At 40.1% G+C, this 16681-nt stretch overlaps 1 protein-coding gene across 1 annotated transcript in view; it reads right to left on the bottom strand.

Moving 5' to 3' along the window:
• Nucleotides 1–14988, bottom strand: part of LOC122670910 (cyclin-dependent kinase G-2-like) — a 35094-nt gene extending 20106 nt beyond the window's left edge. Inside the window, exons 1-3 of the mRNA XM_043867943.1 lie at nt 13957–14988; nt 13544–13625; nt 13112–13317 (exon numbers count right to left, since the gene is read on the bottom strand). Of these exons, the coding sequence (XP_043723878.1) occupies nt 13112–13317; nt 13544–13625; nt 13957–14768 (1100 nt within the window). The 5' untranslated portion in view covers nt 14769–14988. The remainder of the gene's footprint in view (nt 1–13111; nt 13318–13543; nt 13626–13956) is intronic.
• Between the last annotated feature and the right edge of the window lie 1693 nt (nt 14989–16681).

The following is a 16681-nucleotide window of genomic DNA, read 5'->3' on the forward strand; positions in this document are numbered from 1 at the left end:
AATGTGTATTATTTATAATTCAAGTTGTGACAAATCTAGATCATATTTTGAAATTGATCTTTTTTTTTTTTTTTTTTTTAATTGAACTTATTCATATGTTCCTCCATATATAAACATCCAAGCCAACCAACCAAAAAAAAAAGACCATGTATTTGCAAACCCAAATCAGCTTCCCTAGGTGGAATGTAAGTATATATAACGATTCTTCTACATATTTTCTTTTTCATCCATAAATATCTCTTTAAACACACTTAATGGAAGTATAAAAGGGTCTTTATGGAAATAAAGGGATACATGTCTATCATGAAACCGTACATGGAACTAATCTGGATTCGGCTCCAAAGGACTTATTTAAAACCTCAAAATTAAAAACTAAACACACTGATAAATTGGACTAATTAAATTTGTTAGAGGTCCCTTTGCCAACATAAAAGGGCCCATTTTGAACTTCTTATGAGGTTTTGAAAATGGGACAATGCAAGCACTAAGCAACAAAGACCATTTCCTCTTCAAGATCGAAAGAAGCAATTGGAATTCTTCAAGTATCTTGGACAAAAGTTTCTAGTGATCTATAATATCATTTTGGGAAAAAGAACGTTCCTTGGTCATGTGGCTCTTGCGCCTAGACATAAGAGTACACAAAATTAACACGCAATCCTTCTTGAAATAAAAAATCTCATGTGTCAATAGTTCAATACTCTTGCGCACACTCTCATTGGCCCCTGCGCTGATGTAGGGGTTACACGACTAAACAATGATCTCTTACCCTATCTTGTTTTTTTAATTATGTTTCTTTTTTTAATTGGTTATTTTTATGGGAGAAAAATGATGAAATGGTTTCGTACTTAGGGGGTAGAGAAGTCATTTCATGCAAGGATGAAAGAGGGTGCTACTATACCGTATGCGGTTAGGTAAGAGAACTATTTCCCTTTTTTTATAGGGCGAATTGCCAAGATCTACTAAATAATAAAAAGATTTACAAAATTGGTATGTATTAATTATGTTTTACATTCACAAGTTATTAAGTTAAAAAGATTTACCAAAACCCAATGTGAGTAAAATAAGCTAAATAAACAACCAAAAATACCCCCAACATCCTTCTCTCTCTCTCTCTTCTTCTCCGGGAACGAACATTACCCCAACTCCTCCCTCCTAACTCCCCACTCCCCTGTAACCCCACCCCCAACGCTTCGCTGCAGACCCACTTTTTTGAAATGTACAGTCCCTTCGCTCACCTCTCGTAAACCCCTTTGAAGCCAAGACCATCCAAAAACTAGTAAGCATGAGACCTCAAATCTAGCAAATCCATTCCATCCATTCTAGCAAAGACTTTTTCGAGAAACTCTGTCGCTTTAACCTTGTCAATGAATGAAAAATCACGAAGAAGAGAAACAATCTTGACCAACAATACCTTTGACCAGTTTGATTGGAGAATGCATTTGGCTTAAATTAATAGCCACTATTTTTACGAACTATAGAATCCTATAAAATAGGAAGGTGTAAATCTATACTTGACGATAACATCTATCACAAATAGAAATGCAATTGCCTAGAAAAGTGAGTGGGTTGAAACTGAATAATAGCTTATGAGTTTAATCTTTTCTTTACCACAACGATTTGATCTGTCGTTAAAAATAAGAAACAAAATCCGCCCCTTTGTTTTGTTGTTTAGTTTCCATATGAATTTCCAGTACTTCACAGAACTTCATTACCAGTAACAAAAGATTAAAACAAACCAATTGAAAAAAAAATCAGAAATAAAGAGAAAAATTCTTGGGTGGGAAACAAGCAGCAACAATCTAAAGAAGAGAGAGAAACAAGCCCCATGGTGGGACGGGCTTGTAGGGGAGGGAGGGGGTAGTGAGGAGAGAGCGGGAGAAAGAGGGAGGGGGTGGTGTAGGGCGGGTTTGCAAGGAGAAGGGTGGGGTGGGATTGCAGAGGAAGGGGGAGATCAAGGGAGTGGTTGTAGGAGAGAGTGGTTGGTTCCATTAGAGAAGAAGAAGGAGAGAGAAGGACGTTGGGGCATTTTGGGTCGCATGGGGAATTGATAAATCTTTTTAAATTGAGTAACTTAGGAATGCAAAATACAATTTGGGGAAAAGAACTCTGTTCGGGGGTGGCCTACGCCAACACTCCCTTTAATTTATCTCTTTTCTCTCCATATGAAAAGACACCTGTACCCCCTTGTTTTGAGGAGGAGAGAGACAGATACATGGGAGTGCTGGCATAGGCCACACTCCCAGACAGAAAACTACTTTTGATATAATTTATAACTATCGATTTCGTAAATTTTTTTTTTAATCTAGTAGAACTAGGAAATTGCCCCTTTTTTATATGGGAAAAGTCTCTCTCGTCAAGCAGCATATTCTACACCAAGTCAAATGTTTTTTTACAAGAAAAAAAGAAGTCTGTCACGCTGCATAGTGCCTATGCCCAGACATTGGAAGGGCAAAATGACCCCCTAAAGTGAAAATTACCACCCTTGTTGGACACCGCTGGTACAGGGGCAACATAGCCTAGCAACGATCACCCCTCCTTGTTTTATTTATTCTTTTTGAGTAGAGAGTAAAATGAATAGAAAAGGTTTGGTGAGAATGGGTAGCTACCCCGCTTGCTCAGTCTGCCCTTTCATATATATGCCATCTCCTTTTGCTTATTTCCTGTTTTTGACCAAGCTCGCTGCAGCACCAGGAAAAAACAAAAAAGCATAAACAAAAACATATACTCATAAGGAGGCTCTATATAGCCTGCAACTCTTAGCCTTCAAAAATACGGAAGAAGTATAAGAATATAGGGGAAGGGACAAAACTCGTCAATACTAATATAAATCAAAACAGATTGTTGATGCCGGGATCTGCCTTCCTTTGGTTTGGTTTGATCCAGCGTAGTCCTGCACAATAATAGAATCAAAAGATAGGGAGAGTTGGAGATTTCTTCGATGTCTAAGTTAGATCTTGGAGTAAAGCAGTAATTAATGGGACCAGAGATGGGGGCTTTGGTTTTAGAGTCTCTCCAATGGTTAAAATCGATGATGACCTAGTTTCTAGAGTCCTGTCATTGTTTGTTTTGTTTACTGTTATATATCTCCGACCGTATTCCCTAAAATGTTCTTCTACGCTCTGTTTCTGGAATGCTCTCTACTCTTTAGGGTTAAGTAGTACTCTTCAAGATAGGCTGGTGATTCGATCAGGGATCATTAACCAGATTGTCAGCATTTGTTAGTGGTTATGACATTGATAATCCACTTGTAAAGTTTACTTGTGTATGCCTTTGGTGTGAGATCGTGATATAGGAACTAGTAGGGCCATGGATATTTCTTCTCTTGATCCGGTTTTCTGATTTGGTCTTGTTATAGATGTCTGACTGGCATGGGAGGCTGGATATGACCTATATCACAGACCATTACAATAAAATAAATAACAAAAAAAAAAAAAAAAAAGTTTGAAACTCACCTGTAGCATAGATTAACGACCAAATGAGTGTACGGCTTCAATGGGCTCCCATATTGACGAGCCAATATGGTAACCCATTGACCGCTGTAGCATCTTCAAGCATTTATTAATTTCTTCACTTTCTGGCTAAAAGGCTGATTCATAGTTTCCATTGGCAGTTTAAGATCATTGTCCATGTATTCCATGACCATAAAAATACTATCTTATAAGTTGCTACCTACCTATAACAACTTCCTTAATATTTTACGAAATGGGGTCATTTACATGAATCCTATTGTATCAAAAAAATTAGATCTTCACAATCAGTCCAGATGTCAATTTAAATGATTAACAATCTCCAATGTTCCAGGCTCCGTCATGTGTCAAACATTCAAGTCAACCAAAAAGAATGAAATATCTCAGACATTAGAACATTTCCTCCATTCATCAAAATCTTAACCTAAGTTCTTGATTAAAATAGTTATTAATGCTCATGTGAATCACCACATTACACAATATTATATTATTTTCATAAATACATCGTCCTTCATTTTCTTAACAAATTTTATACACTCTACATATCAACCAAATAATCTGTATCTAAATTCTCACAAATTTACCGAAAAAAGATTAGACAGACTTTTCACCATGGTGACCAAACATGATTAAGATTAATGTAGATGTTTTAAAAGGAATAATTAATCTAGAATTTATATGTTAAAGAATACATGGACAACGATCTCAAATGGGCCAATGGAGACAATGAATCAACCTTGTAGCCAGATCTCCCGTAACCACCATGTTTTCCGGCCAAAACCCTAACAAGAAGAAACCTGTAAAGTGCCAGAGCGAGGAATTCTTTATCGGAAAACCTAGGTTCGGAAATTAAGATCCGAATCCAAACCCAGAAAAGAAAAGAAAAGAAAACCCTAATAAGAAACCTAAATAATTTTGTATTTTAATAGTCATGGAGTCTGAAAGTGAAAGTTATATGAAGAGATAACCAACGATCGAAAGAGAAAAAGAGGGAACAGGCAGCGGCGCCGCTCCCTTGAGGAAAACCTTATAAAATCGCTCTAAAGAGGTAGTGGACTACAAGTATATTGAGGTGCTTTCATGAGGTAGTTCAGTCAGGGTTTGGACATGTTTGTCGGACTAAAAAGATTTGAACAAACTTTTCCTTCAAGGTGAAGGCGGTTCACTGATTCAGTCTATAAAAAGGGTTTAGAGAAACTGTACGTTTCCTTCACGGGAAGGTTGAGTAATCCATCTTAAAGTTCACAAAACCCTATATAAGTCTCTATTATGAATCCCAAAATATCCTCGTTCTCTCTCTGTCTCCCCCGTAAATTATAAGTATTAATAATCCCCAACTTTGACTTCAACTGGGTTTTATCTGATTGATCTTCCTTATTAAAATGCCCCAATATTTGTTTCGTCCCTACTCTCTGATTGTGTTGCTTCGCTGGAAAACAATGTCCTGCCTATAAAATTCCACACAAAGCGCGAACAGTTTCCTTAAATTTTGTATTTTGGAGAGACAGTTTTCATACACGGCTGCATGTGAGAGCATAGGAGACTCGAGGCTTTAACTAGGGGTGAAAGGTTTATGATTTTTCTAACTCTATATGTAAGGGCAAACGACAGTGCATATTTGCATGGCCATTTATGAAATCTTTGGCCTTTGGGGAACAAATGAAACTATGAAATTTGAATTTTTATTCACCCTTGAAAAAAAGTGGAATTTTTTTATTCAATATTTTATTTTGATGAAAATCTTATCATCATCACCTATGGTGACCAAGGTTTAAAATCTCATTTTGTTTCGGTGTTTCATTTTGATCGAAATTTCTTCAAAATATGGTATTTCTTCTGCTTGGCCATTTGTGGGTGTAAAATGCCAAAATGATTGAGATTTCCAAAAAAATTTAACCTAGATGATCAAAATTTCTGAAAATTTTGAAATATTGTATTTTTTCAATTCGATGTTGCATTTTGTTACCACTCGATCAAAATACTCGAAATATTTGAAATTTCAACCAAAACAAACAAGATTTCAAACTATAATGGCGACAAATGCATGGTAACCATGGTTTTCATCTCTGCCACATGGAAGAGTGACGTGGCAGTCCAACATTGTTAGATGTCTGAGAAATGGTCATGATTATTGTAGTAAAATAAAACCCCATGATAAAGAATAGGGGTGTCAATTCCAGGCTCGGACTAGTAGAACCAACCGAGCCTGCCTCAGCCCATTTACTAAATGTGCGGTCCAGATGTGGTGTCCTAGCCCGGTGGGTGCCCGACTGAACTGACCGATTCAAGGCCCGACTTAGCCCGACCAGTTACAGCCTGATCGAACCTGACCCTTTAAGAGTTTCTTTCGCTTTATGTTCAAGATTTCTAGGCGCTTTGTGTTCAATAGTTTCTTTCAATGACACATTTAGGAACAAAAGATAGATTCCAGAGCTAGAGCTATTCTTCTTGAAAATCTGGCAATTCTTAGCATTCCCCTTCACCCCAAGACCAACATCGTTGATGAAAGCAAGTCTTGAAGACCATTTATGAAAGTACAGTGGTCCCCAACTGGATGCTGCTCCGATGGCCCAACAAGGGGGAACCTAGGACCTGTCGGGGCAGGAGGAAGATTGAGAAATCGCACAGGGGCTTTCCTTAGGGTTAGGAGATTTCAGTTAGCTCTTGGTCGTAACACAAGTTAGATAGGTTATTCCCGATCTTGCAACTGCTACCGTGTCAAACCATGCTAACGTAGCAAGAAAAGCCTTACCCAAGGTGATCGTAGATCACAAACACGCAACGGTGCCTTGTGGAAGAGAAGGCATTTCAATGAAATAAGCACAAGTATAGTAGTGATGCTTCAAGGACATATAAAAACTTGGTGTTCTATCTTGAAGCCCGTGAATCTATGGAACCTGCAACTTTAAAAAACAAAAAATAAATAAATAAATCAAATTTGGAGCAAGACTTGGCACAGGCCCACGCACCAAGCTATCCGCATGTGAACACAAGCAGCTGGCTAGGTGCAAGAGCCCGCACCAGGCTGGCTGCCCCCGCAAGCAGGCAGTTGGCCAGGCCTTGGCAGCCCACACCAAGCTAGGCACCTGATAAACCATAAATACTCGGACCAAACCTGACTTGCCATGTCGCATGGCATGAAGGAGGGGTAGCTCAGACCCGGCTACATCAAGACCCTTCTGATGGACCTAAGAGGAAGAGACCCAGTAGGTCACGCAAGGACCAAGGTCACCACCCAGATTTACATCATCCTACCGGCAAAGGAACCTTATCCCTAAGGAGATGAACCACGCCTATGCACGACCCTCAAGGATCTTATCCAATATGCGAGGGAAGCACATGTCCATCCGCTAGGAAACACCTTCCCTACCCGGACTCTACCTCAAAAGAGGAGGTGATCTATTACGTGATGGACTCTACTACCAAGGAGACTATCACCAACTACCTAGACTCTCCACTGCCATACACAGCTATAAATACCCAGGTATTCTACCCCATTAACCCATCTTGAATTCTAGTTATTCATCTGTTGCTCAGAGAGATCTAACTTAGACATCGGAGAGTCCTAGGCTGGGACCACACCGGTTCTCCCTTGTCCTTGACGTCTTTTTGTAGGTTGCGGCACCCGAAGGACCACCCGACGATATCTTGACACAACACCACCCATGCATGCAGGCAGCCAACTAGGCGTAGGCCACCCTTCTCCAGACAATAGGTCCTTGGTGACCTGTACAAACTGAAAAAAAATATCATTAACAAAGTTTAGAACCCTGGTATGAAGAGAAGATAAGGAGTTCAGTTCCTCTACACGTACGTGTGAGAGGTAACCATCTGTCCCATTTTTACCATTTACAAGGGGAGGAGGGGTATTAATGGAAACAAAAGGGACAAGTGGTTACCTCTTGTCCACCAAAATGAGTTACGGGTCAAAGTAGAGTGAGATTACCGAAAGAGAGAAAGAGAGAAAGAGAGATGGGATCTCTAGGGTTTTGGGGAATTTTAGAAATAAATGAAACAGAAAAATATTAAATCAAAAGACAAAAAATATTTTAAAAGAGAAAATGAGGGTGCTTTGGAGAGTGCAGGTTTTGCAGGTCATGGGTAAAGCTTTCATCACCCGCTATTTGAAGTAAGGAAGAAGAAGAAGATGAGTAGTTGAAATAAGGGTAAAAAGGTAATGTCACATGCACCAAGTGGTATTTTAGGGATTAAAAGTGTTATTCCTTACACACGTCACAATTTAACGAATGGAAACTAACAGCCTGGGTATTTTTGTAATTGATTACCACCAGTAGGGGAGAGGGTGTCATTGTTGAGTACACATGGAGAAATTTGTAATTAAGACAAATATAGGATAGGAGATGTAATTACATAGAAATATGTCTTACAATTATAGATTTTTTTTTATAGGACATATAAAAACTTGGTGCATTTTCGTGGCGTCTTCTACTAGTACTCCAACACTACATGCGCAGGCATAAGACAGCCCATCAGGCTAGCAGCCAGCCCTACATAGGCCCAACTTTTGAGGCCAGGTTTGAGGCCCATTACTAGTATTTCTACCTAACATTGCGTGGGAGATCTTTGTTAATTTTTTATTTAGTTTTTAATTTGCTTGGATTCCCTTTGTATTAGTATGAGTTACTCCTTTATAGTTGTTTCTATTTTGAACTGTGTCTAAAATCTAGATTACATATTATGTTTAGTTTCTAATCTTAATTGATTATTATTTTGGAAAGGAACGAAATCAGGCGTCACACTATTCGGAAATGGCAGCACTGTTTGAAGCGTGTTTAAACTTAAACAGGCGCATAGCCTGGTTATGCATTGTTTATATTACCCGATTAAAGCCAAGCCCGACTGAGCCCGTTCAGACCCGACCCAATTATATAAACGGACGGTCATGGTGCAGGCTTTAAGCACCGTGAGGCCCAGCTAAGTCCGACCGAGCCCAATTGGTTGACACCCCTAACAAAGAATATAAGACTTCTTTGAGTTGCAATGTCGACCAACTGTAGGAGAGTGCACGACAATTAGAGTAGACAGTTTTTATAACATTGTTTTTGTAGAGGAACATCGGGTTTAGTTGTGCCAACAAGTCACTCTCCTTAAGGTTATAGAGGTCTCTTATTGGTGCAACAGGATTACTAGCCAATCAACCTCCAAGATGCAACAACCCCAACTATGAGACCAACTAGTAGTGTTACACTCACTAACTAGGCCACCCAAGGACTCCAAAGGTTTTTGGAGTTGTGCTCAACACTCAACAAATCCAAAGGTTGTGCTCAACACTCAACAAATCGGAAAGAAAAGGAAGAAGCTTGAAAATGAATTTGAAGAATGAATGAAATAGCTGCCAACCCATACTCTATTTATTGAGATAATGTGCCCCTTTGAAGACGACTGCATGAAAGGGTGTGACAAATGGAACAACTTTATCTCCTTTGGAGATTCCGAATCCAAGATTGTAGGCCTCTCCTAGGGTATATCCAAAAGAAAAGACACATAAAATTATACGTTACTAGATCCAGCCCCATGTATACCCAAACGACCCAACCCAGCCAGTGTGAGAAGAACACCCGGCCCAATCCGGATATAAGAGATGAAAGATACATCTCTTCAAGGAACCCTACTTTTATATTCTGATGGATAATAAGCAAGTCGTCACCCTCTTTCATAAGCAATGTGGGACTAAAAAGTTGTTCCAACTTTTTGTTTTTTTTAAATACAACCCCGGGGTTATGGGTTCAAGCTTGGAGGCCGGCAATAAACAAGAAAGAGGGTAAATTTTAAAACTCATTTTGAAACTTTAAGACAATATAAATACAACAATTAGTAACATGTCAAATTTCAGCCTCAAATCAAAGCATTTCCCCTTCCATCTAATAGCATGCCCTCCCATGTACATCCTTGTACCTCTCATATTCTCATGAACTCTCATTGTAAGTTTTTAATGGTTTCCTCTAATGTGGTATGTGAACAACTCTGACAGGACTAAAACTTGACATGTGAATAAGGCACCATGGATTGTTTTTGTCCATAAAATTTCAGCCCGTCTGAATTGCCACAGGTGTCAAGGAAACGATACATGATTATAAAAATAAAATGTCAACAATAAGGTGATAACAACTTAAACCCTTACAAATTTCTCCATCATCAAGTTTTGCATTTTGTACAGCATTTGTTTTAGGATAAAGTTTCCCTCCACCCATAGAGGATGATTCACGCACCATCCTAGGGTTCACAAACCCCTCCTAAGATTTTGTATATTTCAAAATATCCTCTTGATACCCTCTCGGCCTCTCCTATTCCCCGATAAATAGGATCCCATTCACCGTAGGTGGAGGGAAACTCAATACTATGTTTTATAGTTGCAATGATGGATAGGTAGAGAAGGGATGTAGCTGATTGTGTAATAGATAAGGCCAAGAAGCTCTGAGAGGACCTTGTAGTTGGATAATTGGATTGGCCATGTGAACCCTACAAATGGCAGAAACAGCCGCCCACCAAGAGATTCCTCTCTAAGGAGGGGTGTTAGCCTAGAGAACCTATTGCCTTCTATATGTCATAAAGTTTGTAAGACTTATTGGGAGTTAGGTTTCAGGACACCCTCACTTGGACCGATCTGTCATGCCTTTGATAGGCTCCCATTTTGTCCAGTTGAGGCCAAACTTGAGGCCTTGGTGGGTATTATGTCAATATCATTACCTAAAGTATAGTTAAATTCTAGGCCAATCTAACATCTCCAAGTATTGTTATAAAATTTGGAGAGGTGAGGTTCAACAAGAACTGTCAAAAAAGTCAGAAGGGAAAGTGCATACATAGTGGGTCATAACTTGGCATATCCAAGGCATCCTCAATTTTATCTAATGGTCAGATTACCAAGTCAGCAGTCCATATGATGGTGGAGGCAGGAGGGTGTGATGGAAACCTTTTCCTTAATATAAAGCTCAAGTTTTTGTATGATTAGGCAAGCCCAAATCAACTTCCCTAGGTGGAGTGTATGTATAACGATTCTTTCATGTATAATTTCGAGACTACATGTGTTCTTTTTCTTCCATGAGTATCTCTCTAAACACACTTAATGGCAGTAAAGAAGTGTATTTATAGAAGCAAAGTGACAGGTCATCATAGAACCGTACATGAAGCCTTTACATATGGGGAGCTAATCTGGACTCCACTCCAGGGACTAATTTTAAACCTCAAAATTAAAAACTAAGCACACTAATAAATTGAACTAATTAAATTTGTTGAGGTCCCCTTTGCCAACATGCAAGGGCCCATTTTGAACTTTTATGAGGTTTTGAAAATGGGACAATGTAATCACTTAGCAACAAAGATAATTTCCTTCTCAAGATAGAAGGAAGCTGTCCGAATTTTGCAAGTATCTTGAGGCCCCTGGTGATCTATAATATCTTTTTGGCAAAAAGAACGTTGCTTGATCACGTGGCTCTTGTGGCGAAATTACTACGCAACCTCTCCTGAAAATCTCATATGTGTTGATTGCAACCCCCCCCCCCCCCGTGTTGATGTAGGTGCTACATGACCAAACAATGATCTCTTGCCCTATTTTTTTTTTAATTATTTTTCATTTTTACTTGGTTATTTTTATGGGATAGGAGCGATGAAATGGTTTCATACATAGGGGGCAAAGTAGCCATTTCATGCGAGGCTGAGAGAGGAAGCTACTATACTGTATGTGGTTAGCTAAGAGAACTATTTCCCAAGCTGTGTGGCACCTACGCCCAGACATAGGAAGGGCAAAATGACCCCTAAAATCAAAAATCCCACCCTATTAAACACCACTGGTGCAAGGGCAACACAGCCTAGCAACGACCCCTCCCCTCCTTTTTTAATTAATTCTTTTGAGAGAGTAAAATGAGTAGAAAAGGTTTTGTGAGGATGGGTAGCTACCCCGCTTGCTCAGAGAAGTGGCAGAGAACCCTTTGCCTTTTCATATGTATACCATTTCCTTTCGCTCATTTAATAGGTTCAGTGACTATCAACTTCACTGAGTTCAACAACCAAATAGTTAATAGTAGGGTTGCAACAGAGTTGGGCTGGGTTGGGTCGTGCCTTTTAAAACCCCAGCCCGACCTTGAATCCCCTTAGTTGGGCCCAGGCTCGACCCAGCCTTGATTCTGGTCCAGAAAAATCTAACCATGAACCGCCCTCAGGGTCTGGCTGGGCTAACCTTGATTGGCCCTGACCATTGGGGGGGTGGGGGGAAGGGAGATGCATGAGCTGGCCACGCTGGGAAGAAGAAGAATAAGAAAAAGAAATAAGAAAGAAGAGGAAGACGAAGAACAAAAAACGAAAAAGGGAAGAAAGAACATGAAAAAGAAGAAGGAGACGGGCTGGGGTGGGCCGGGCTCAAACCGAAGCCTCAACCTTGACCCAGTCAGGGTTGGAAATTCTCAACCCTGACCCACCATCAGGGCCAAGGTATCTCAACCCAGGCCCCGTTCAGGCTCACGGTGGGCAGGGCCAAACTTGCACCCCTAGTTAATAGGGTATAATCTCTATTTGCTTCGCTACCATTCCTCTTGAAATAAGAATTCAAGTACAAGAAAATAAAAGAAGATTATAATAAGACAAAAAACATGATGACACAATCATTGATTTATGTGTCTATCTCTCTCTCTCTCCTCAAAATCGAAATTTTTTTAATTTTTTTTCCTTTTCTTGGCTTCCAAACATAGCCTAAGAGCAAGTACTGTTGTTGATCCCTAATCATATCTATATCTCCTTTCTGACTTATTCGTAGTTACATGTCATGCACGAGCAAATGAACAAGGCTATCAGTTCAATACAACCATGAAATTTCAACCAACATGGAGTTTCTTAGGCTCCAATTTTTTATGTTTGATGATAGGTGTTTTGCGTTTACCAAAAAAAAATGATAGGTGTTATGCCACACTTAGATAGCAACAACCAATTTTTTGCTAAAATAAAATATTAAAAAACCAGGTCTACAATCATCAGAACAAGCAAGCAGGAGCCCCTATATGAGTAAGCTGATCTACGACCACCGTTGTTCGTAGACCCTTAAGAGTTTTGGTTTGATTACTAAGCTTCCATGTCAACGATCTTATTCTAGTAATTTCATAGAATGTAATACAGTCTATGACCAAGAATGTCAACCACACCCCCCCCCCCCCTCAAAAAAAAAAGAGTTCTAATGTTCAACTAACTTCATGATTTTGCATTAATAATGAAATGCACTTAGCATGCCTAGATCAACTTCTAGAATGGCAATATTTTACATTAAACCAACAGAATCCTAAACCCTAAATATCTAAGTTTCTAGGTCTAGAACACATTCTGAAGCTAGAAAATAGAGAAGAATCGGGCTTCAGAATGCATTCTACACCCATAATCTGTTCCGAGAATGATTACCAAACACAGCCTAAAGTTCATCCCAAAATCTTTATTTCAATGCAAGTTACAGCCAGATTAATCAAAGGGGGTTTATGCTTGATCTTCTTCTTATTAATTTTCGGAAGGCAACATGGCCCAGAAAAGTGTTCCTCCATAGTGAAACAATCCACATTAGATCGAAAGTGCAGCAGAACAGAATGAAGTACTACAACAAGAATTACTAACTAATTGAAACTATCATAACACTATCTGTATGTTCTTACCAGCAGAGCAAAGGCAGCTTGAAGGAGTAGGAAGAGGGTAAATGGCCAGTCCTCCTTATGTAGTCTGCCTTCTCAGAAGTCCTTACAGCTTGCTCATTCAGTTTAGCCTCGGCATTTTCACGCTTTTCTTCAGCTATTCGACGTGTTGCCACAAGCTTGATTCCCAACTTCTCTTCTGCTCGAGATTTCAACCTTTCAGCTTTCACCTGATTGTATCAATGATTAGGCTTTCGAATGATAAGTGGGATAAATTACAGTATTTCCATACAAGATGTGTCTGATGCATAAACAGCTTTCACATGTACATATGGTTTGGAATGCAGGAATTTTCAGGAAAAAAGGTATTCTACTAGCAGACCTGATTGCATGAATTTCTACTGCGTAAGTAATATTGTAAGATGAGATTTTAGAATAGTTAGATGAGTAAAGTACCTCCATCCTCCTCATTTTCATTTCTGCTTTCCGCTTCTCATGGTTTTCCCAAGCCTGTATCTTCACCTCTTCACGCTTATATCTGAAAATACAAAATCTATACATATTAGAGAGAATTTTACTTTTGGGTTTGGTGGTAATGGTCAATTGGCAGGTCAGTTGGAGATGATGGGATTTCATCCAAGTCTTATCTATTTGATTGGAAACTTCAAACAACATCTCAGAGCACCAGATTTCAGTCAATTAAAGAATTCTCCCCCAAATAACCCTTCATACTGTGTTAAAGCTTACTTACTCTAGAATAGTTACTAATGGGAACATCTACTGTAAAGACCCCAGACTTCAAAAGACATGCCTGCAGGTTGAAGAAGATGAATATTTAATGAACCATAGGCAAGAGTACAGTAAATCACCTTGCCATGTATTTTGTTTGTTCAGCTTCATCCCAAGCCATGGCCTGGTTCTGTAAAAGATTGGGCTTCCTTGCTTGCTCATTGTTCTTGTGTTCATATATCTTGCGAGCATTGGATTCTTCTTCCTCTGGGTTACACCATCTGGTCACAACCCCTCCCCTGCCAAAAGCCACATCTTCATTTCTGCTCTTCAATGATGTGAGACATGCTTGGTAGCTCTCAGGGGCCTGCGCATAGCACCTTCCTGGGGTGGATGATCTAGAAGAGATGGGGCTCCTAGCCGCAGGTGTTGTGGCTCTAAGAGGTGTAGCTGTCCTTGAAGGGTCTTGACTTGCAATGGGGGTCATCTCTGTCCCCATATCCCGTACACAAACAGACCTAAAGGCCGATGACAAGTCTTCAGAAGGCATGTTAATTCGCCAAAATGACTCGTTACAGTCTACCTTCTTTGTCTCTCCTTCATCTTGAACAGAACTTGTAGGACATAGGCTTCCATCTTCAACCCCTTCGTCTATGCCACAAGATGATTCCTTCTCCATTTGCGGAGCAGGGCCTATTAATCTCCGGTCATCTACATTTGAGTTTCGAGGTTTGGTCTTGAAACGGTTTCGATCTCCTCTCCTTGACAATTCAACAAGCCACTTCTGTGCATCATCCCATTTTGATGGAATCGATTTCACCAATGCCATCCGATGATGAGAACCCTGAATGGTATCATTTCCTTTGTGAAACTCAAAATTAATAGCTGTGCTGCTTGAAATCTCCTGTGTTCGTCTATAATTACAACAACCCTTATCCTCAGCAAACCTCATTCTTTTTCCTGCCTTCTGATAAACCCAGGAAACTCGTAACAGTAAAATCCGTTCACCCACTAAATTTGTAATAAAATGTGTACAAGTACAGTATAGATTGAAGCTAACTGGAACAGATTTGCATCACAGATCTCATGTTTAGAAATCTATAACTTACTAACCACCTTGGATCTCCAACAGCCTACTTAGCAGAAGAAAGAGAACAACTCGAAAACTCAAAAGCTCTCGGCACTTCAGACGTCAAAGGGGTTCTTCCGTGTACAGGACAAATGGGCAAGAAAATTGTTACTACAGAAACCCCAAAAAGAGTACATTAAACCCAGATAAGATTTAGTCGAGGAACTCCAATACTGAATGAAGGATTGGCCCCGAGGGTGGGATGCTCGACGTCACCACTGGATAGTGAAAACCGTGGATGTTTGAGACCGCAACAAAGCTGAATCTGAGATCAAGATCCATTGAACCCAGAATCTCAATTAAATAACAATAGGGAGAGTCGCAAAAGAGTGAAAGACGGTAAAACAATTAAATCTTACTTGGGAAATGTGGATTTGCCAGCTATATATGGGGAAGAGGGGTGTGTTTGGCAATTTGCACCAACCCCAACCCCGAATTTTTATCCGCTGCTGTGCGCATCGTGCGGTGCAGCAGCGGCCATATGTGTACAGTGGCCCACTGTACACAGCAGCGCTGTAGTTACAACAACGGATAAAGGTCCCCCCCAACCCTCCCAACCTTGGTGTTGAGGGCTGATGTCTTATGTTCTATATTTTGGGTTGTGGACTGCTCCACCCAAGTGAATTGTTGTGGACAAAGCTCAACTTGAATTCCAATCCTCCAGAGTTTTTAGGCTAACACATACGATACCATGAAATCAAAGTGAGCTATTGATTGGGATCAGGATCGTCTCCAGGGAGCAGGGAATTGCCAGGGCACTGCCAGCCGTTGGGCAGTGTTGCACACATCCTTAGGCATGCGCCGAGATGTGTGCGGCACAGCTCAGCTGTTGGATGCCCCCTGGCAGCACACTGGGCGCACGCCTCCCTGGTGACGAGCTCAACTCTATCGATTGTCCTTGGTCTCACCTCTCCAAAATCGTGCATTGATGGAATCGAGTAGAGAACATATAGACTTAGGAATACGGAAACAGAACATTAATGAGGTTGGCATGGAGCCAATAATAGATTTGAGTATTGTTGATCTTCCTGCCTAGGTGAGTAAAGAAGATTTCCAAGAAGCTAACTTGTTTTGTGTTTAATGCATAGTTGGAAGGAAAGATTTCCTGGAAGATCTAGTTATGAAGAGAGACGTTCCTAAGTGAAAAGAGGAAGAAGACATTTCCTTCATGGATTCGGGTTCTTTGTAGCGCGACACAGTGTGTAGTGCATCTGATAGCCCTGTGTGTTGGGGCACGCAACCCAACACACTACCTATGTGTTGGGTTGCATGCTCTAGCACATAGGGCCATCAGATGGTGCACTACACACTGTGTCGCGCTACAAAGGAGCCCAACGCTTTTCTTCATACCCAAAAGTCCAGAACCCAACAAACTGGGTGGCAGACCCTGTTGTAGGTGCTTCTATTGAAAAAGAGCTCATTTTTACTAATGTTTATACACAACTTACTAGAATCCTCAAAAAGATGGATAATTATCTGAATGGTGTTGACATCTTCAAGAGTACCTCGACAACATAGGAAGATGACATTTGCAAAAAGAAAATGTGAGATTCTATGGGCTAATCGAGCTATTTTGACACCTTCTAAAAAGGATTTATGTCTCTGAAAATAGCTAATAGTTGAGAAAGCTCTTCAACAACAACAACAACAATAAACTCAATTTTATCCCAATTTAATGGGGTCGGCTAGATGGATCCAAACGGAATAAAGTTATTAAAAAAAAATGAAAGATAGTA

Source organism: Telopea speciosissima, chromosome 8, assembly GCF_018873765.1.
Source record: "Telopea speciosissima isolate NSW1024214 ecotype Mountain lineage chromosome 8, Tspe_v1, whole genome shotgun sequence".
In the NCBI taxonomy this organism is placed as follows: domain Eukaryota; kingdom Viridiplantae; phylum Streptophyta; class Magnoliopsida; order Proteales; family Proteaceae; genus Telopea; species Telopea speciosissima.